Below are 17,682 nucleotides of genomic sequence, written 5' to 3' on the forward strand. Positions count from 1 at the left end.
GTCTGAGTATAAGACGGGCAGCTGCGGCTGCCAGGAAGGACACAACATGCTGTGACTCTTTCTAGAGTTCTCCTGGCCCTGAGCTTCCCAAAAATCAAGAGATGGGTAGAGGTAGGGGCACCACACATACAGATACAGAGATACTGATATTTCTGTGTCCAGCACAGATACGGAGCGGAAACAGGAGCACTGAAGTGGGGAGCCAGAGCTTTCAAAGAAATTGAGGATGAGGTCATAAGGTCTCCGAAGCTGTCTGCTATGTGTTGTCTCTGCCCTGTGCCATGCCCCAGGGCTAGTTTTAGACACTTCCAAGTTCCTCCTGAGCTAAAAGTAAGGAAACTCGTTGGCTATTTTCTCCTGGTCTGAGTGTTTCCTCCCCATTTTGACAAATTGCTTTAATGTAATATGATAGGGTTGGGAAAGTTAAGATTGGAGATGCCATTTGGAGGACTATGGGATCCTCATTCATCCTTTTTATCTGGTGAGAACAGAGCCAGTACCTATAGGTGAGAAAGCATTTCTAGGCTATGGATCAGAGGCCCATACTCTACCTCCAAAACCAGAGAAGATCCCAAGTACAAGTCATCTCTAACATTTTTTGAGCACTTACTATGCACTTGGCAGTGCTTTGCATAGAGTCACTAATCTTCACAATAACCCTATGAGATTTTTATTGCAGGTGAGAAAAATGAGGAACAGAGACCCCATGTTTCCCAAGGTTACACAACCACACAGGAAGTAGGGGAACCAGGCAGTTTGCCTTCAGAGGACATGTTCTTAGCCACTTTGTTGTGCTTCCTGTCAAAGCTTACCTCAAAGGAACCACTGCTGTGTAAGCCAGCATCTCCCCTCTCCACCCTGGGAATAGACACAGGTAACCAGGCCTGTATCCATGGCACGGATTTCTTACCACTGCACAATTCACCCCACCCACTCATGCGGCTCCCACACCTCTCCTCCCTGAAGTCTTCCCATGGGGTCCACCAGACTGAGAGCAGATTAATGACATCCCACCAGCCCTTTGTCCTTGTCTCCAGGCTCAGTAAAGCTAAGCATTGGGACAGAAAGAGAGGCATAAAGGCTGGGTATCTGTGGGCCCGAATGAATAAGGTTTCCCTGCCCTCAGTTCAGCAGTCCTGGCTGGAGCTTTAGACCCTCTGAGGACTGTTCCTCCCACCAACTGCCACTTGCTCCCAGGACTGGCCGGGGTCTTGATTCCACACAAACCTCCACTCATCCTGTCCTGCTCTGGTTCAAATGCATTTCCTCTTTCTCCCTGGGGAGAGTCATTCCTTAAAAGAATCAATGGCTGCTAAATTTGCTAAACATGGAGTAGTGCTCTCTCCAACCCCACCCTGTCTAAGGGTTTCTTGGAGTTTGACTTTGCTGAACCTCAGTTTCCTCAACTGTAAAATCTGTAGGACAGTCCCTGTCTTGTCAGCCTCCTGGGCTGGTTAATTGAGGAAAGAGTTTTGTAAGAGGAGAGAGCTTTACAGACTGTAAGGCACTGGGTAAGTAGAAAGGATTTCTGCTCCAGCTGAAAGCTGTGAGTGTATCATCTCCACCCTCCCACAGTCCCAGGCATAGCTGGATGGTGGGGTGGTGGGTACCGTGATTGCCTCTGTCCAAAGTGCTGAAGTCACAGCCAAGCCAGCTGAGGACCTTCAGTCCCTCCTTGTCCCACCTTTGAGTGAACATCAAGTACAGAGATTTCCAAGCCCAAAGAGTATCCTAAAATTGAGAATGTATTGCAAACAAATTTATTTTATTTCAAGTATCTTTGTTTAAAATGAATACAGCTCTCCATTCAAAATTATAACAAGTACAAATGAACAAGAGGTGATTTAGCAGCTCAGTGAGAAAAGAGCCTTAACTCGGTATAGGTGAACAGTATGAGGTGGCTGCCAAAAAATAAACTGGTGGGCCAGGTGTGGTGGCTCACGCCTGTAATCCCAGCACTTAGGGAGGCCGAAGCAGGTGGATCTCCTGAGGTCAGGAGTTCAAGACAAGCTTGGCCAACATGGTGAAACCCTGTCTCTACTAAAAATGCAAAAATTAGGCAGGTGTGGTGGTGCACACCTGTAGTTCCAGCTACTCAGGAGGCTGAGGCAGAAGAATTGCTTGAACCCAGGAGGCAAATGTTGCAGTGAGCCAAGATCACGCCATTGCACTCCAGCCTAGGCAACAGGGCAAGACTCTGTCTCAAAAGAAAAACAAAACAACAAACACACACACACACACACACACACACACACACACACACACACACAAACTGACGTATTCTGAGCCTATGTGGAAAGAAGTTCAGAGTCAGAGGAGGGAGGCAGGTCAGCTCATTTGTACCCTGCACCAGCTCTCCTGGAAAAAGCTAATCATAACTGGGCACCACAAACTGAAACCCACTCAGGCGAACATGATCTTAGTGGGTAGAACTGAGAAAGGCAGGGGATGAACCCATGAAGGAATGGGTCCTGGAGAGAAGCAGATTTGAAGGATGCAGATGGTGACGTTTGGCAGATGGGCCAATGAGGTCAGTGTGGTCTCAAGGACAGGGCTAAGATGAAATGTGAACGCTATGGAGAGGCAGATTTCTGCTCAATAGGACCAAACATAACTGGTTACCAGGAAAGGCAGTGGAGCTGTATTAAGCATGTGACAGAAATGCTGATTTCGGGGTGGGGTGACTTCAGTCCTCTTGAGACCTGAGATGCCAATAAACAGTTAAGCACATTCTGTGCATACCCAGTGCTAAGCCCAGGTGAGCCAGGAGGAGAAGATTCATGACTGTAAGAACCCACATAAACCCAAAGTTTTGGCATCAAAATCGAGAACTTTTAATTTTTTTAGTTCACAGGTGGGCTCTTGGGCGCTTGCCTCTAGAACCTGATGTTGCGCGCCCTCTGCTGGTTATCCCTAACATTGCGCTCTCATCCCAAGGCAGGAAATCACCCCCTCTGAACCCTTTTGGTGCTGGTCAGCCATAGGTTCAGAACACGCAGGGAGACACCAGCGAATATCACGGAGTTAGATCCCGGAGTGTTCAGTTAGTTCAGTATAGGATCAGAACCGATCTGAAGATGAATTCAAGTATTTTTTTTTTTTTTTTGAGACGGAGTCTCGCTCTGTCACCCAGGCTTGAGTGCAGTGGCGCCATCTCAGCTCACTGCAAGCTCCACCTTCCGGGTTCACGCCATTCTCCTGCCTCAGCCTCCCGAGTAGCTGGGACTACAGGCGCCGCCACCTCCCCCGGCTAGTTTTTTTTTTGTATTTTTTTAGTAGAGACGGGGTTTCACCTAAACCCCGGATGGTCTCGATCTCCTGACCTCGTGATCCGCCCGTCTCGGCCTCCCCAAAGTGCTGGGATTACAGGCTTGCGCCACCGCGCCCGGCCAAATTCAAGTATTTTTAATCAAAATTAGGGCTCAGCCATGTCTAGGAGGAGGGTTTGGGCAGAGGCTGGATTTGGGGAACTGTTTCTACCAGGACAATAACCAGGTTGTGTCTCAGGCTGAGGTCAAAGTTGGGATTCAGCGTAGGACCAAAGTCTGGGCCTGGGTGTCAGCATGAAGCATGTATCAGGTGAGACGCTCAGAGTCTGATCACAGGAGAGAGGCCGTCTGCAGCCAAGGTGATGGGTCAATGTGGCATTCCTACGCCCAGGAAAAAGCATCAGGTAATGAGTACCCAGTCACTGGAGAACTCAAGAACAAACAGGGAGACTGCCCAGGGGAGAGGTATGAGGGTCAGGGGACAGAAAGAGATAGTCACTCTTTTTTTTTTTTTTTTTTTTTTTGAGAGGGAGTCTCGTCTCACTCTGTCAACCAGGCTGGAGTGCAGTGGCGCGATCTCGGATCACTGCAACCTCTGCCTCCTGGGTACAAGCGATTCTCTTGCCTCAGCCTCTTGAGTAGCTGAGATTACAGGTACGCGCCACAACACCTGGCTTTTTTTTTTTTTTTTTTTTGTATTTTAGTAGAGATGGGGGGTAGTCACTAATTCGTAAGGCCCTCCCAACTTTAAGGATGGTGATGGCTAGGCCAAGGAGCCCCCTTTTCCTCAGTATTCTAGTATCCCATTATTCTAGTCTTGGTTTCCTGTAAAGCCCCCGCTTCTGCTCCCACACACACACTAGTACTACCACATACATATCATAGGTACAACTGGGGGAGAGAAGTGGCCCAAGGGCCAGTTCTGTCACTGCAGAGAGCTGGCAGTTGTGAGGGTAGTCTTCCTTCCCCACAGGATTCTCTGTTTCTACTGGCAACAGGGCCTGGCAGCCTCCCACACCCAGATCTTAGCAACCATGGGAACCCCTGGCAACCGCTACCATGGTGACAAGACAGGGAACTGAAAACAGGCTGGGGGCACTTCCTCTGCAGCCTTTGGGATGTGAGCAGGATAGGGGCTCCCTTCCCTATACAGTCTGGGAGGGAACATGTGCCTCTGTCTAAAACACCTCCTCACTGGCACCCACCCCCACCCCTGCCCACGGGTTCCGGTTCCCTCAGGGTGAGGAAATGAGGGACACCTAGGGTTATGACGTCTCCAAGGGGAGGGAGGGTGAGTGGGGGCGTTTGGCACTGGCATGATCGCAGATGCGTGCATACGCTGGCAGACATGGTGTCAATGTGTCAGCGGCCACATACCTCATCCACTCTTTGTCATGTAGACACATGCCCGCACAGTCATTTACTCACACATGTACACTGACCCAAAATCATATACCTACAACATATAACAGAATCAGGCACACCACCACACAAAAATAACTGCACAGATCCACTCACAAATCACATTACCAGTATCACACTATAAATAACTCCCAATCAGACTCTCAGATTTACAGATGCACTCACACTCCCAGCATCTGTGAACATGTAGAGTAATGGTTAACTTGGTTGAGTTAACCAAGTTAACCATTGGTTGGGTATAAACTACATGCCCAGCTCAGAACTAAGTGCACTACCTGTGTTACCTTAATTAACCCTCTCAACAACCCCCTGAGGCACCAATCCCCATTTACAAAGGAGATGAGGTGCCAGTGTGGCGTGTAAGCTCACAAGGTGCATAGACTCCAGACCACACTGCCACGGTCCATGCCACACCGAGCACCACACACACTTGACACCCAGGACAATGGGACTGAAGGCAGGAACTGCGGACTAGGCAAACAGTGGAGTCCGTGCCACCAACACCTAAAGGCACAGTCCCGCACCCTCAAAGGTCCGAGCCTACACTTTAGAATTAGCAGGGGCCAGGTAAAGGCTGGTGACTAAACTCTCTGCCTCCGTGTTGGCACAGGGAAGGTTGGGGGAGGCAAAAGAGACAGAACTGGAATAGGAAGAAGGAGAGCCACCCACAGCCTGGGCCCCACAAGTCTGGAGGTGGGAGAGAGAGAGCCCCCAGATCTGAGGAGCCAGCAGCGGTGCAGGGCCCCTCACCCCACCTCACCCATCTCTGTGTCACACTAGTCCATCCCTCCTCCCTACCCTCCCCCTTCCTCACTCCTCCTCACCCCATCTCTGTGCCTCATCCTTTCGTTGCTCACCCTTCCTCATCCCCCACCCTGACTCCCCGCCCCTCCCCAGCCTTTCTTTCCTCTGCCCTCCTTACTCCCACCCTATCTCTCATCTGCCCCATGCCCCTCCCCTCCTCATCCCCCTCACCCCATCTCCCCATCCTCTCACCACTCCCTCTCCCTACCTACCCTCCCTCAACCCCATTTCCCCAAATTCCTCATGCTCCTCATTCCCCCACATTCATCACCCATCTCTGCTCCCCTCCTGGCCCCCAACCCCACTTCCTCTCCATCCTCCTCTCACCCCAAGTCTCTTTCTTCCTTCACACCTCACGCCCCTTTACCCTTGGGAGCCCCATAGTGACTCCTGGCACGAAGGCAGGTAGTGAAGAATCTGCAGAACTGACCCCAGGACCCTGGCCCCCTCCCTGCTCTGCTCTTGGCCCAGGTACTCAAGCCGCAGTTTCTAGCAAGACCTCATGGGTGTCCAAACTCTGTCTCTGAAAAATAGGAAAAAAAGAAGTAAAGGAGAGCTTCTGGCCTGACCCTTCCTTTATCGTCAGTCCCCCAGCACTCTTCCCCGACTTCACCCCCAAATTACTCCCTCCCCACCCCCGCTCCCTCGAGCACAGATGGGCCTGGGAGACAGTGACGTGGGCGCCAGGCACCGTGTCTGCTCGAGTGGCGGCTTCCGCCGGCGACCGCCTCCGCAGCCCCGCCTGCTCCCTGCATCGGGGACACTGGGGCTGAGATCTAATGACTTAATGGGGGGTGGGGGAGACTAGAGATTCTGAGGGTAAGGAAGGGGATCTTGGGGAGTGAGATGAAAGATTAAAGGGGAGATCTAGGATAGGAGATCGGGGGTGTAAAGAAAGAACCAAGAATAGGATAAAACGGATCACTGCGGGAAGGAAGACAGGAGATCATTGAGGGCCAAGAAGGAAAGGGCTAAAACACAGGCACTCCAGGGGGAAGCAGGATGAGAGACTGATTAGAAAGGGGACTGAAATGGGCACCGCGGGGTCGCTGAGGAGGGGCGCGAGGATGAGGGGCTGTACAGAGGGTGGGCGGGGGAGACTCCTGGAGGCGCCGGCCTGGGCAGAGCCATCCGTTTCCCTCAGGGAAGAGGTCCGGAGGGCTCTGAGACCCGGCATCCGTGGGGTCTGTTAGAGATTCCGTTAGGTCACGTCAGGCCACCGCGGGGTCAGGGTAAGGTAAAGCTAAATGAGGTCAGCTCGAGGTGGCTACACCGTTGGCTGAAAGGCGAGTAAGAAGCGCTGACCTTTTGGCCCCGGTCCAGGGACTACACCTCCCAGAGTGCACTGTTCTCTCCCCCTTGCCCCCAATGAAGAAAGAAAAGAATGCCCGGCCGCACGGCCAACTGGTGGGTACAGTTTTCCTTTAAGGCTGCCTTTGACGTCGCAAGGGTTCCAGAAGGTTCTCCTGGGATTCGAGCAGTGGCCAGTACGTCCCACCTTCTCAACCCGGAGATTGGACTAATATAGTTGCCCCGGGCTCGGGTCTGAGTCTCAGGCACGAGCCAATGAAATCAAAGGCCGAGTGGCGTTGCCGCCCTCTGTCTTTTTCACCAATGGCACGACAAGATGGCAAAGAGGCGTGGTTGAGTGATCCCAGAGGGCGCCAATCAGATCCATACCAATCACTGCCTGGAATGTGTGCGCGTGTGGCCGGGTGACAGGGGCGGAGGATGGGCGGCTATCACCAGGCCGCTTGTTGAAAATTGCCCAATCACAGCAGAGGCTGAACTGAGTGACGGGAAGGCGGTTCAATGGGCGGCGCGGAGGCGGAGCCGTGGGGGCGGGCTCCCGGTCCCGCTGTCGGCGGCCGGCGGGCAGGCGACTCCTGTCCCGGGTGGAGGCGGCGGAGCCGGAGCCGGGGGAGGGGGCAGCGGCTGTCTCACGGACCACGGCGGCGCCCGCAGCTCCTCACCGGTGAGGGCGCCGAGCCAGGACTCGGGGGTCCCGGGAGCGGGGCGTCGCGAAGCCAGGGCTCCTGGTGTTGGGGGGTTGGGACACTGAGGGCCCGTAGGTTCTGCTGCCGTGGGGGTGCGGGGCCCTGGGGTCTGCAGGGTGCTCGGAGTCCTCGACCCGGGCTTGGCTGTTACAGGGGGCAGCCAGCGTCTGAGCCGGGGAGGGGAGGGGAGGGTCGGGTCGGGTCGGACCGGACCAGATTGGGTTCTGTGGGACGGAGGCGTCTGTGAGCAGGCCAGCCAGCCAGAGCGGGTGACATCACCGACCACCCTCCCCCGCCCGAGCCCCCTCCCCTCCTCTCCTCGCCGCGCCTTTTGTCCCGGCCGAGCTCCGCTCTGCCCCGCCCATCCGCGAGGGAGGAGACTCCCGTCAGTGACTTCATTGAGTAGGTTCTTGGGGATTGGGGTCGGGTCCTCCCCAGGGAGAGGCGACAGGAGCTCACTGCCTCTCGGGCCCTCACAATCACACCTGTCACAGGTACACACGCTGCCACTCACAAACACACGCTTGCACTCCCAGCCTCACTGACACGCTGCCATACAGCCGCTCACAGCCAGCCAGACACTGCTGCACCTGAGAGCAGGTGGCCACGGGTCCTCTCCCTTCACTCTCCACACCTGGGGATCAGGTCCGGCACCTGCTGCGCCAGACAGGCCTTGCTGGGCACGCGCCTCTGAGAGTCCGAGGAGGTGGCTTCCAGAGCTGCAGCACTTCAGGCCGGCTCCGGTGGAGCGATCAGAGGTGAGGGGCTTGGCTGGGCATGTTTAAGCGCACAGTGCTCTCCTGCCCACCCCCAGCAGCACCCCCACTACAGGCCCGAGGAGCTTTCCGGAGCTTCCCACACTCCTGGGGAGAAGACTTCTTAGCCAGCTTGATGTTTAAAATTCAGCTGGAGCCCTTAAAACTTCGAGCGTGGACGCTGAATGGGTTTGTAAAGTTTCGGTAAGTCCCTCCGGAGAAGGGCACTCATACCCATACCCAGTCAAACCCTCCACACGGCCATCCCTTCCATTGCCTTCCTGCTTCCTCCACCTCATCCTCATCCCCTCCGTGACATACAGGGACCCCTCTCCTGCCTCACCTACATATTTGAATGAATTGCACCCCTTATCATTCCTCTTATCTCAAACCCTTCAGGTATCCATTTTCCACAGACATTTCCTCCAATATTTCAACTCTCTACATTCCTCCCTTTCAACCCATCATTAACCCATTTTCCACCTCAGCCATTTCCACTTGTCACTCATCCCCCTTCATCAGTACATCATTTTCGGTATCAGCCATCTCCCCTCCCTGTACCTCAACAGTCCCCCTTGCCATTTTCTCCCCATTTTTCCTTCCTGCCTCTACCTTAACATCCTCCTCATTCTTCTCCATCAAAGGCAGTGCCATGCCATGGGGCTCCTTTGTCATTCCAACACGTGGCCTGTGGGTAGGGGGGAAGGGAAGGAGGGAGGAAAGCAGAAGTAGAAAAAGGAGGCAGATCATGAAAGAGCTTGCCCTGTATCTGTGGCGGCAAGAGATGTATGGGCCTAGAGCAGCTAGCAGGTGGGTACCAGGGAGGAAGCTGGCCGGGTGCGGAGGTAACGCAGGGACAGAAAAAGGAGGTGGGTGGTTGGTGAACTGTTCCACTGGCCCTCTGCCTGGAAGCTGCTGTAGTTCTCTGGGGGCACCCTCTTGGTGTGCTAGGGTTCCTTCCCAGTCCCAGGGAGAAGAAGGTGTGGGTTGAGGCAGAAATGGCAGACCACCCCCAGCTCCCTCTCAGACGGCTTTTGCTGCCATTTCTGAAAATGGCTGCCCCCCCGCCCAGGGTGCTCTTTCTTCTCTGCCTCTCCCAATCCCCCCCCTACATCTCCCCCACAGACGTGACATGCTGGTGGGGGGGTGATGGGGGAGTACCTGCCTTTGTTGAGCCTTTTCTTCGTCAGAGAAAGGTGACTCCCAGAACCATGAGTCAACCCAGCCACCTGCAGCAGAGCCTATGGGGGCAGAAGTGAGGGCCATTGTCCCTGCCCACCTAGGGCCTTGGGCACCTCCCCCTTACCCGGTTACAGCCCTCACTCCTGCCAGGACACCCTGTACACCTCCCTTCTGTGAAGCAGTCAGAGGCAGAAAGGCAGGTCTCAGCTGTGGCTGCCAGCCTAGGACATTGCTAGAAAGACTCTGGTTCTCCTGGCTTTGGCAGGGGTTGGCCAAGTCTCAGAAGGGCTGAGAATGGTTTCTGGCCATTCCCCCAGAGAGCTCTAGCTACAGGAAAGTCCCCCTTCCCCTGATATCCACCACAGACACACCGATGGAGGGAGACTGGAATGGAAGAATTTGGGTTGTGCGTTTCTCTTAAAACAAATGCTCCTGCACCCACCTTAAAAGGGACTCAGAGGAATATGGGTCTGACGCTGGGCCAGATCCTAAACTGCAGGGCGGACTGGGGCGCGGGGTGGGGCTAGGAGAGTATTAAGGAAATGGTGGTTGGTTAGTGCCCAATTGTCTCCTAACAGCTGGGGTTTAAAAAGTCCTGTCCCCAGGATGCTTTTGTTCACTCACACTGGTGCTTAGGCGGCACAACCCTCACAGTTTTGTGTGTAGACGCTGGGAAATAAGGGAACCGTTGCCCTGGTTGGGGGAAGGACAGTATCTCACCCCCTGCTAATGAGGGAGTTGGAAACAGCAGTTTCCAAAGGCTGTGAGTCACCCTGTGATCTGAGTCACACGTGAGGCTTAGCATCTTCAGGGGGTGGGGGCGGGGAGGCCTGGGGTCTCCAATGGCAGAGAGGACTCCAGACACCCATTCCCTGACTCAGTCTGGCTGGCCAGGACAGCTGGCGGAAGACCCAGGCCTGTTCCCAGTCCTGGGCCACTGCCCCAGCTGCCCTCAGCCTGGGCACCATGCCTGAGGTGTGGCGTAGGAGACCACGATGCTCAGGTGACCTCACCCGTTACACTGACCTTCGCCAGCTCCTGTGTGTGGGTCGCTCAGTCCATGGTGCCACCTCACTCAGCAGGGCCTCTCAGGGGTCCTCAGACTGGCCCAAGGACCAGGGCCTCCGCCTAGCCCCAAGAGTGGGCCACAACCTTCATTTTCCTGCTGGGAAAGCCCAGGAGGTGAGGACGGAATCACAGAATTCTAGAATGTCAGAGCCGGAAGAGATCATCTAGTCCAAACCTTTCATTTTACAGATGGGGGGTATACAGGCCCACAGAACAGGCATGACCTGCTGAAGGTTACCCAGGGAGTCATTTAGGGATTGCAAGATCATCAGGAACAGGGCTGGGGCAGAAGAGAAGAAGGCATCAAGTCTTGGCCCTGGGTTTCTTTCAGAAACAAGGAGACCAGTGCTGGTCCAGTGGCTGTGATGGGAAAAGATTATTACAAGATTCTTGGGATCCCATCGGGGGCTAATGAGGATGAGATCAAGAAAGCCTACCGGAAGATGGCCTTGAAGTACCACCCAGACAAGAATAAAGAACCCAACGCTGAGGAGAAGTTTAAGGAGATTGCAGAGGCCTATGATGTGCTGAGTGACCCCAAGAAACGGGGCCTGTATGACCAGTATGGGGAGGAAGGTAAGAGGGCAGCACTCTAGCCCAATCCCGGACCCCTCTGCTTGGTAGAGGTCCTGGGTGCACCAGTTTGTGTAGCAGGGAACTGGAGGCTGTGGAGGGGTGAGGGCGGCACGGGTTTCCAGCACTGCCACCCAGAGGAGACAGGAGCCCACCCACTACCCAGCTCAGCTCACCCTAGTTCTCCCCGCCTCTCTATGCTCCCTCCCTCCTTGGGTTCAGGCCTTAGAGAGGTCTGAAGCAAGAGCCAGAGGCCTTCCCCGCCCTTCTTTCCTTCCCAGCCTTATTAGTCCTGCCTGAAGTCTCTGCTGCTTCATTGGCTGATGGGGAAGGTTGGGGAGAGGGAGTGTGTGGCTCTCTGAGGACAGAGCATTTACATTCATCAGCATAAAAGTCTGGCCCTTAAGCAGCCTGGGAATTAACTACCAGAGCTCTGAGCAGAAATGGTTTTCCCCTTCTCTCCCCCAGTCCTGCCTGCTTCTGGCCAGCAGAACAGAGGTGGAGCTTTGCCTCCCAGAGGAAGTGGCAGGGATCCAAGGGTGGAAGGGGAACTGCTGCTGGCATCTTCCCCCTTCCCTGGGGTAGCTGGTGGCCATGGGGTGGGAGGCAGGAAAGGCCCAAATAAAGCCTCTGAGAGGGAGGCCCCTCCCAGCACATCCCACGGCCATGATGTAGCTGCTAATTCTGGGCCTGCCCCTCAGGGCTGCCTGCCATCCGCCAGCCACAGGCACCTGTCAGGCTATATTAAGAGACATTGTCACGCTGAGGACTCTCCTTCCTGGGAAGAACTGTCCTTCCTCCCCAACAGAATCCACGTTTCTTTCACATTCTCCTCCTCTTCACCCTCCCCATTCTATCCTCAAAACTAAATGGGCTAATCATATGTAGATAAGAAGGTTATTTTCTTCCCCTCCTCCTGGCCTTGTGTTCCATGCCCCTCTGTGCACCCTCGTCCTCCCAACTCCCTCTTCCTATTCTCCATGCTGCCGGTTCCTTCCATTCTTCCTGCCTACCTCCTAGACGTGCCAACTCCCAGATTCACCAGATACCGGCTGGCACCCCCAGTATTCTTCCAGCTAAGACATTTTTCTCTCTGGCATGGAGCAATGGGAGGGATAGGAGTGGGAAAGAGGGAAGCAGTGCAGACACCATGCCACCATGTGACCTGTCTTGGAATTGCACCCATTCCTCCATTCAGCCTCACCTTTGTTTAGAAAGAAGGCAGGAGCTGGGAGAGCTCCCCGGAGATACTTCACCCCTTCTGCCTAAGTGAAGGGGTCCAGACGCCAGGTTCTGATGCAGAACCCCATCCCAGGAGGGCCCCTGAGGATGCAGCATGGCCTTAAGGGGACCTCCATGACCTGGGGAGGGAGAAGCAGCTTAGAAATGTTGGTTATATTTCTGTCCACCCTGCCCAATCCCCAGCAGCCATCTATTATAGAGCAGTTATACACACAGACTCCGTGTGCAGCTCCAGCAAGGGACAAGTTGCTCCCAGCTTGAAAGGGGGTAGCAGTGGAAGAACAGAAATCTCTATAGAGAGAATTACCCCTTCCCTTCATCATCGGTCCAGCCTCCCTCCCTCTCTCACCAAGCTCTGCCAGGCTGCTTACACTTGCTTGATAATCAGCCCCTCGATAGAAGGAAAGAAGAGATCCTAGGTCTTGGGGGAGGGGTGAAGAGGCAGCTGCCACAAGTCCCTGAACCGTCTGCCACTTGTCCTCTCTAGTGAAACTCAAATCTGCCCTTGTGGTTCCAGGAAATAAGAGGCTAATTTAGGCTCAGATCTCCATGATCAGTTGAAATTCTAGATAAACGGCCTCAAAGAGAAGGGTCTCTTTCCTAGCCTAGACCCCATCCATAGTCTCCATATTCCAGAGCAGTTTTCAGTGTGAACCCTCTCCCCACATCCCCCACTACCGCCAGCACCTCCTCCTCTGCAAGAAAGCTGCCTCCAGGAATCTGAGCCCCTTAGGACCCGACAGAGAGAGCAGCTAAGGTCACCACCTGCCACGTGCCAGCCCATTCATGCATTTTGGTTGCTCAACATTAGGTGTGGGATATGGAGTTCGCTGTTGTATAACTCCAGGGAGCTCCATTCCCATTGTAGTCTATGTCTGTACAATGTGTGAATGACACTCCCTAAAGTTGTGTAACACCGAGCAGAGTGTGGGAACAAAGCATTTGAAAATTTTTTCTAGAAAAATATCTCTTCATCTCCAAGCTAATGAGCTTTCCCACTTTTTAAGGCCTCCTGATTTCCCATTTGAGCAGGAGTCAGGGAAAGAGGAAATATTGCTAGAAGCAGAGTGAAAGTGGTCTTCCTCCTGGGTTGCATCCCTACCCTATTTACAACTGTTCACTTACCAGCCCCCTCTGTGGTCACATCCTGTCTGATTGCCCCTTGTCCTGTATGTCTTTGGAGATAAGCAAAGATTTGGGAACCAGGTATGACTTGTAATGTGATACCAGGCTAGTCATTCAAAGCTTTTTGAGACACCTTTGGACCATGAGTATGTGGAAAAGATTACAGGACTGGAAGTCACATCCTCTAAGTCCTCTAGTCCTGGTTTTTCCACCTATTGGGTAAGCCAACCTCTTTGAATCTCAAGTTGTGCATTGTTATTAAATATATAATTAGGAATGGAAAATAATCTTGCCAGAAGCCTTTCTTACTCTATTAGCCTGGCCCTCTCTGTGGGATTTAAATGTTGCCTCTTTCTCTAGGCCTGTGAACTGGGAGCTAGAGGGCAGGGGGAAGACACTGGGGTGGGGCCAGGATGAGCCACACTGCCCCTAACTTCTCCTCCCCTCTAGGCCTGAAGACCGGCGGTGGCACATCAGGTGGCTCCAGTGGCTCCTTTCACTACACCTTTCATGGGGACCCCCATGCCACCTTTGCCTCCTTCTTTGGTGGCTCCAACCCCTTCGATATCTTCTTTGCCAGCAGCCGCTCCACTCGGCCCTTCAGTGGCTTTGACCCAGATGACATGGATGTGGATGAAGATGAGGACCCATTTGGTGCTTTCGGCCGTTTTGGCTTCAATGGGCTGAGTAGGGGTCCGAGGCGAGCGCCAGAACCACTGTACCCTCGGCGCAAGGTGCAGGATCCCCCAGTGGTGCACGAGCTGCGGGTGTCCCTGGAGGAGATCTACCATGGCTCCACCAAGCGCATGAAAATCACAAGGCGTCGCCTCAACCCTGATGGGCGAACTGTGCGCACCGAGGACAAGATCCTGCACATAGTCATCAAGCGCGGCTGGAAGGAAGGCACCAAGATCACCTTCCCCAAAGAGGGTGACGCCACACCTGACAACATCCCTGCTGACATCGTCTTTGTGCTCAAAGACAAGCCCCATGCACACTTCCGTCGAGATGGCACCAACGTGCTCTACAGTGCCCTGATCAGCCTCAAGGAGGTGGGGCCTAGTCAGGCTGTGTGTGTGTGCTGGGGAGATGGTGGGGACATTCCCCCTCTTCCTGCCAGCTGGCACATTCTTTCCCCACTCAATCTATTTCCTTCCTTCCCGCTCACCTTGCCCCACCTTTTCCTCACTTTCTGCTTCGTCTTCCCCAGGCGCTGTGTGGCTGCACTGTGAACATTCCCACCATCGACGGCCGAGTGATCCCTTTGCCCTGCAATGATGTCATCAAACCAGGCACCGTGAAGAGACTCCGTGGGGAGGGCCTTCCCTTCCCCAAAGTGCCAACTCAGCGGGGAGACCTCATTGTTGAGTTCAAAGTTCGCTTCCCAGACAGATTAACACCACAGACAAGACAGATCCTTAAGCAGCACCTACCCTGTTCCTAGGCTCTGCCCCAGCCAGTCCAGAGCCTACCACAGCAATACCCCCAACACTCACTTCCACTCAATGTGCACCCAGCTTGATGTCCACTGGACACTGGCAACTTTTTTCTAAAATGCAAAAAAAAGCCACTGGTTTTCAGGAAAATGTTCCTGTCCCTGACCCTTTCAGAGCTGGGCTGCCTGGGGGGAGTGGGAGGGAGGTGGGGAGAGCTAGCCCAGGCCAGGGGTCAATGTTCATGTCACTAGCTTTGAATCCAGTTTCCACTGCAGTGGCTGGAGAGTGACCTGAGTGCTACTTGAAGATATGTAGAGATTCCTTATCCATGCCTGTACATAGCATGTCCTTCTCCCCTCAGCTTTGCTAATACCAGTCCCCTCCCTTCCCTTTGGCTTCCTGCTGTTGGGGGCAGAAGAGAATAGAAAGGACATTGCTTTCTCAGCCCCACCCCCAGGTCCACAGTGTCCGAGGTTATGGCACACATATTCATGCACAAGAAGCACTCACCTAGAGCTGTCTGTGCCTCTCTGGGAGAGAGGAGAGGGGATAAGAAGGGAAGGTTCACAACCTGTGAACAGGACTTGAGCACGAGACACTTTTCATCTGGAGCAGGGTGGTGAGCTCCTCAGCAGCCTCCGCAACAGCTGCCCTGCCTACACCCACAGAGCTGGAGGTTCTATCCTCCCTGCTGCTCTCAGGAGTGTTCAAGGGTGGAGGGCAGGGAATGGGGCCTGAGGTATTAAGGCTAAGAGGTTGGGGGCAGGGCCCATGTCCCAGCCTTCATTAGGAAGGGAAAGGGCTTTGGGGTCAGGTGGCAGCTATTCCCCACCAAGAGATTCAGGGTCACAGGTTTTTCCCCACACCTCTGAACTCAGGGCCTAGCCACCCCCAAACTTCCAAATCCCACTTTTGTGATATGTGAAGCTACTTATTTCTTACCCTTGGAGGCTGTGTGGGGAATTTCCAGCCCTTTCATGCCTGTGTGATCCCGCCCCACCCCCACAGTTGTATAAAGGTCATAGTGAAGGAGCTGGGGGAAGACTGCTTCAGCCAGATCCTGGGGTGGGGTCTTTAGGTTTTCTCACTTTGACAAGCCCCTGAATGTTTTTATAGTAGTTTTTTTGTATTTTTTTGTAATGACAGTATTATGTAAAAAATAAAGTATTTTAAAAATATGGCATCTGAGCAGGAGCAACAAACCAGGGATGGGGGTGGGTGAGGAGGGCCACTGTCACCCTCCCTCCCGGGCTCTGGTCACCGTTGAGAAGCCCAAGCAGACCCTCAGTATAAGCTGAAGCTGACCCCTGCCTTGGATTTCTAAAACATATGCTCCAAGCACAGCACAGACAGAAAGTACCACTCAGCTATTAGAGGAAACATCTATTTGGGAAGGAAAAATATCCCTGCTCATGAGAGACAGAGACCATTGTCTTCAGATGCTCTAGCATGAAAACAAATAGATTTTCTCTTCTTGTCTAAACTTTCTCTGAGTCAGATAAATTTTCCTTCTAGGAGAAAATTTATCTTCTAGGAGGGGATGGAGGACTTTTTTTTTTTTTTTTTTTTTTGAGACGGAGTCTTGCTCTGTCGCCCAGGCTGGAGTGCAGTGATGTGATCTTGGTTCATTGCAGCCTCCATCTCCTAGGTTCAAGCAATTCTCCTGCCTCAGGCTCCCGAGTAGCTGGGATTACAGGCATGTGCCACCACACCCGGCTAATTTTTGTATTTTTGGTAGAGATAGGGTTTCACTATGTTGCCCAGGCTGGTCTCAAACTCTTGACTTCAAGTGATCTGCCTGCCTTGGTCTCCCAAAGTGCTAGGATTACAGACATGAGCCACTGCTCCTGGCGAGGCTGAAGGACTTTCTGGCTAACTAGAAGAGACACATCCCCGAAGACAGAGCCTGGCCATTGGAGAGGGTAGCCAGAGGTACCTGGCCTCCTTGGCCCATGCTGGTGAGGCCTGGCTATGGACACAGACTCCCTGGGAAGCATTGAACACAGCTGCAAATCCTTGAATCTCACAGTTATCTGGGGATGTCTGTCCTGCCCTCTGACCTGCCCATGTCTACTGAGACAACTGGCCCTCAGGACCTGAGTGGTGGCTGCATGAGGGGGCACTTGTCCCTTTCCTGCGATCTGGGTAGAAAGGAGCCCTGTAGTTGCAGAAATGCCCATCTGCAGGCTCTGCCTAACCCTGGACGTCCTCCTGGGGCTCACTTTCCTCTGAGCATGAATCCCACATCTTCTCCAGGATCAGGCCATGACAGTCATGCCCTCCTGAGTGCCAGTGTCCCCAGTACTATCCAGACAGCACTGCCTTCAGCTGGGTCTGGCTGAAGCTGACACTAACTGGCTTTTTTCCCACAGTAAAGACACTGAACAAAAGCTCCTCATCCTTTCACCTGAGGTACTTTTGTACCTCCTTTGAAAGGAGGAAATGTGCAGAAACCAGAGGGTCTTGCTCACAAGGGTATCTGCTAATCCCCTGGCCTGAGCAGGGAGACACCCCCACCCTACATCCCCTACTCAATGCTCTCCTCCTTTGGGGCTCCTAGGGTAGCCTCTCTCCTGACTTGTGGCTAAATTCTTGTCTGGGATTTTTCCTAGGGCCTGAAGATTTGGAATTCTGGTCTGCTGGGCCAGACTGCTCCCTTTGGCCTCTGTGTGGACATAAAAGACCTGGGAAATTATCATGTCCTGCTGAGCACACTCTGGGGATAAGATTTTTTTTTTTTTTTTTTTAAGACAGAGTTCACTCTTGTCACCCAGGCTGGAGTGCAATGGCACGATCTTGGCTCACTGCA

The 17,682-nt window shown here is 53.5% G+C and overlaps 2 protein-coding genes across 6 annotated transcripts; one reads left to right on the forward strand and one right to left on the reverse strand.

Moving 5' to 3' along the window:
* Positions 1-3: 3 nt before the first annotated feature.
* Positions 4-8,271, reverse strand: LOC139358050 (uncharacterized). The gene is made up of 3 exons (XM_071077420.1): positions 8,260-8,271; positions 5,848-8,021; positions 4-3,650 (listed from the first exon to the last, which is right to left on the reverse strand). The coding sequence occupies exons 1-2, from the start codon at positions 8,269-8,271 to the stop codon at positions 7,305-7,307; spliced, it is 729 nt and encodes a 242-aa protein (XP_070933521.1). The 3' UTR covers positions 4-3,650; positions 5,848-7,304.
* Positions 7,339-16,054, forward strand: LOC105485708 (DnaJ heat shock protein family (Hsp40) member B5). 5 transcript variants are annotated; one of them, XM_011748096.2, is made up of 5 exons: positions 7,343-7,470; positions 8,310-8,451; positions 10,829-11,073; positions 13,888-14,489; positions 14,648-16,054. In XM_011748096.2, exons 2-5 carry the CDS (start codon positions 8,384-8,386, stop codon positions 14,879-14,881), a joined length of 1,149 nt encoding a protein of 382 aa, XP_011746398.2. In that variant the 5' UTR covers positions 7,343-7,470; positions 8,310-8,383; the 3' UTR covers positions 14,882-16,054. The 5 variants fall into 5 exon arrangements, with proteins under 5 accessions (XP_011746399.1, XP_011746398.2, XP_024649795.1 ...); XM_024794027.2 differs by having other exon boundaries at positions 7,361-7,470; positions 8,138-8,451; XM_011748099.3 differs by lacking the exon at positions 8,310-8,451 and adding an exon at positions 8,138-8,250 and having other exon boundaries at positions 7,371-7,470.
* Positions 16,055-17,682: the final 1,628 nt, after the last annotated feature.

This window comes from Macaca nemestrina, chromosome 14 (assembly GCF_043159975.1).
Source record: "Macaca nemestrina isolate mMacNem1 chromosome 14, mMacNem.hap1, whole genome shotgun sequence".
NCBI classification, from domain to species: Eukaryota; Metazoa; Chordata; class Mammalia; order Primates; family Cercopithecidae; genus Macaca; species Macaca nemestrina.

Excerpts from the sequence above, each read along its gene's own strand:
- LOC105485708 (XM_024794027.2), top strand. The coding sequence starts at position 8,270 with ATGTTTAAGCGCACAGTGCTCTCCTGCCCACCCCCAGCAGCACCCCCA. Across the intron at positions 8,452-10,828 it reads AATGGGTTTGTAAAGTTTCG|AAACAAGGAGACCAGTGCTG; the intron begins GTAAGTCCCTCC and ends GGTTTCTTTCAG. Across the intron at positions 11,074-13,887 it reads TGACCAGTATGGGGAGGAAG|GCCTGAAGACCGGCGGTGGC; the intron begins GTAAGAGGGCAG and ends CCTCCCCTCTAG.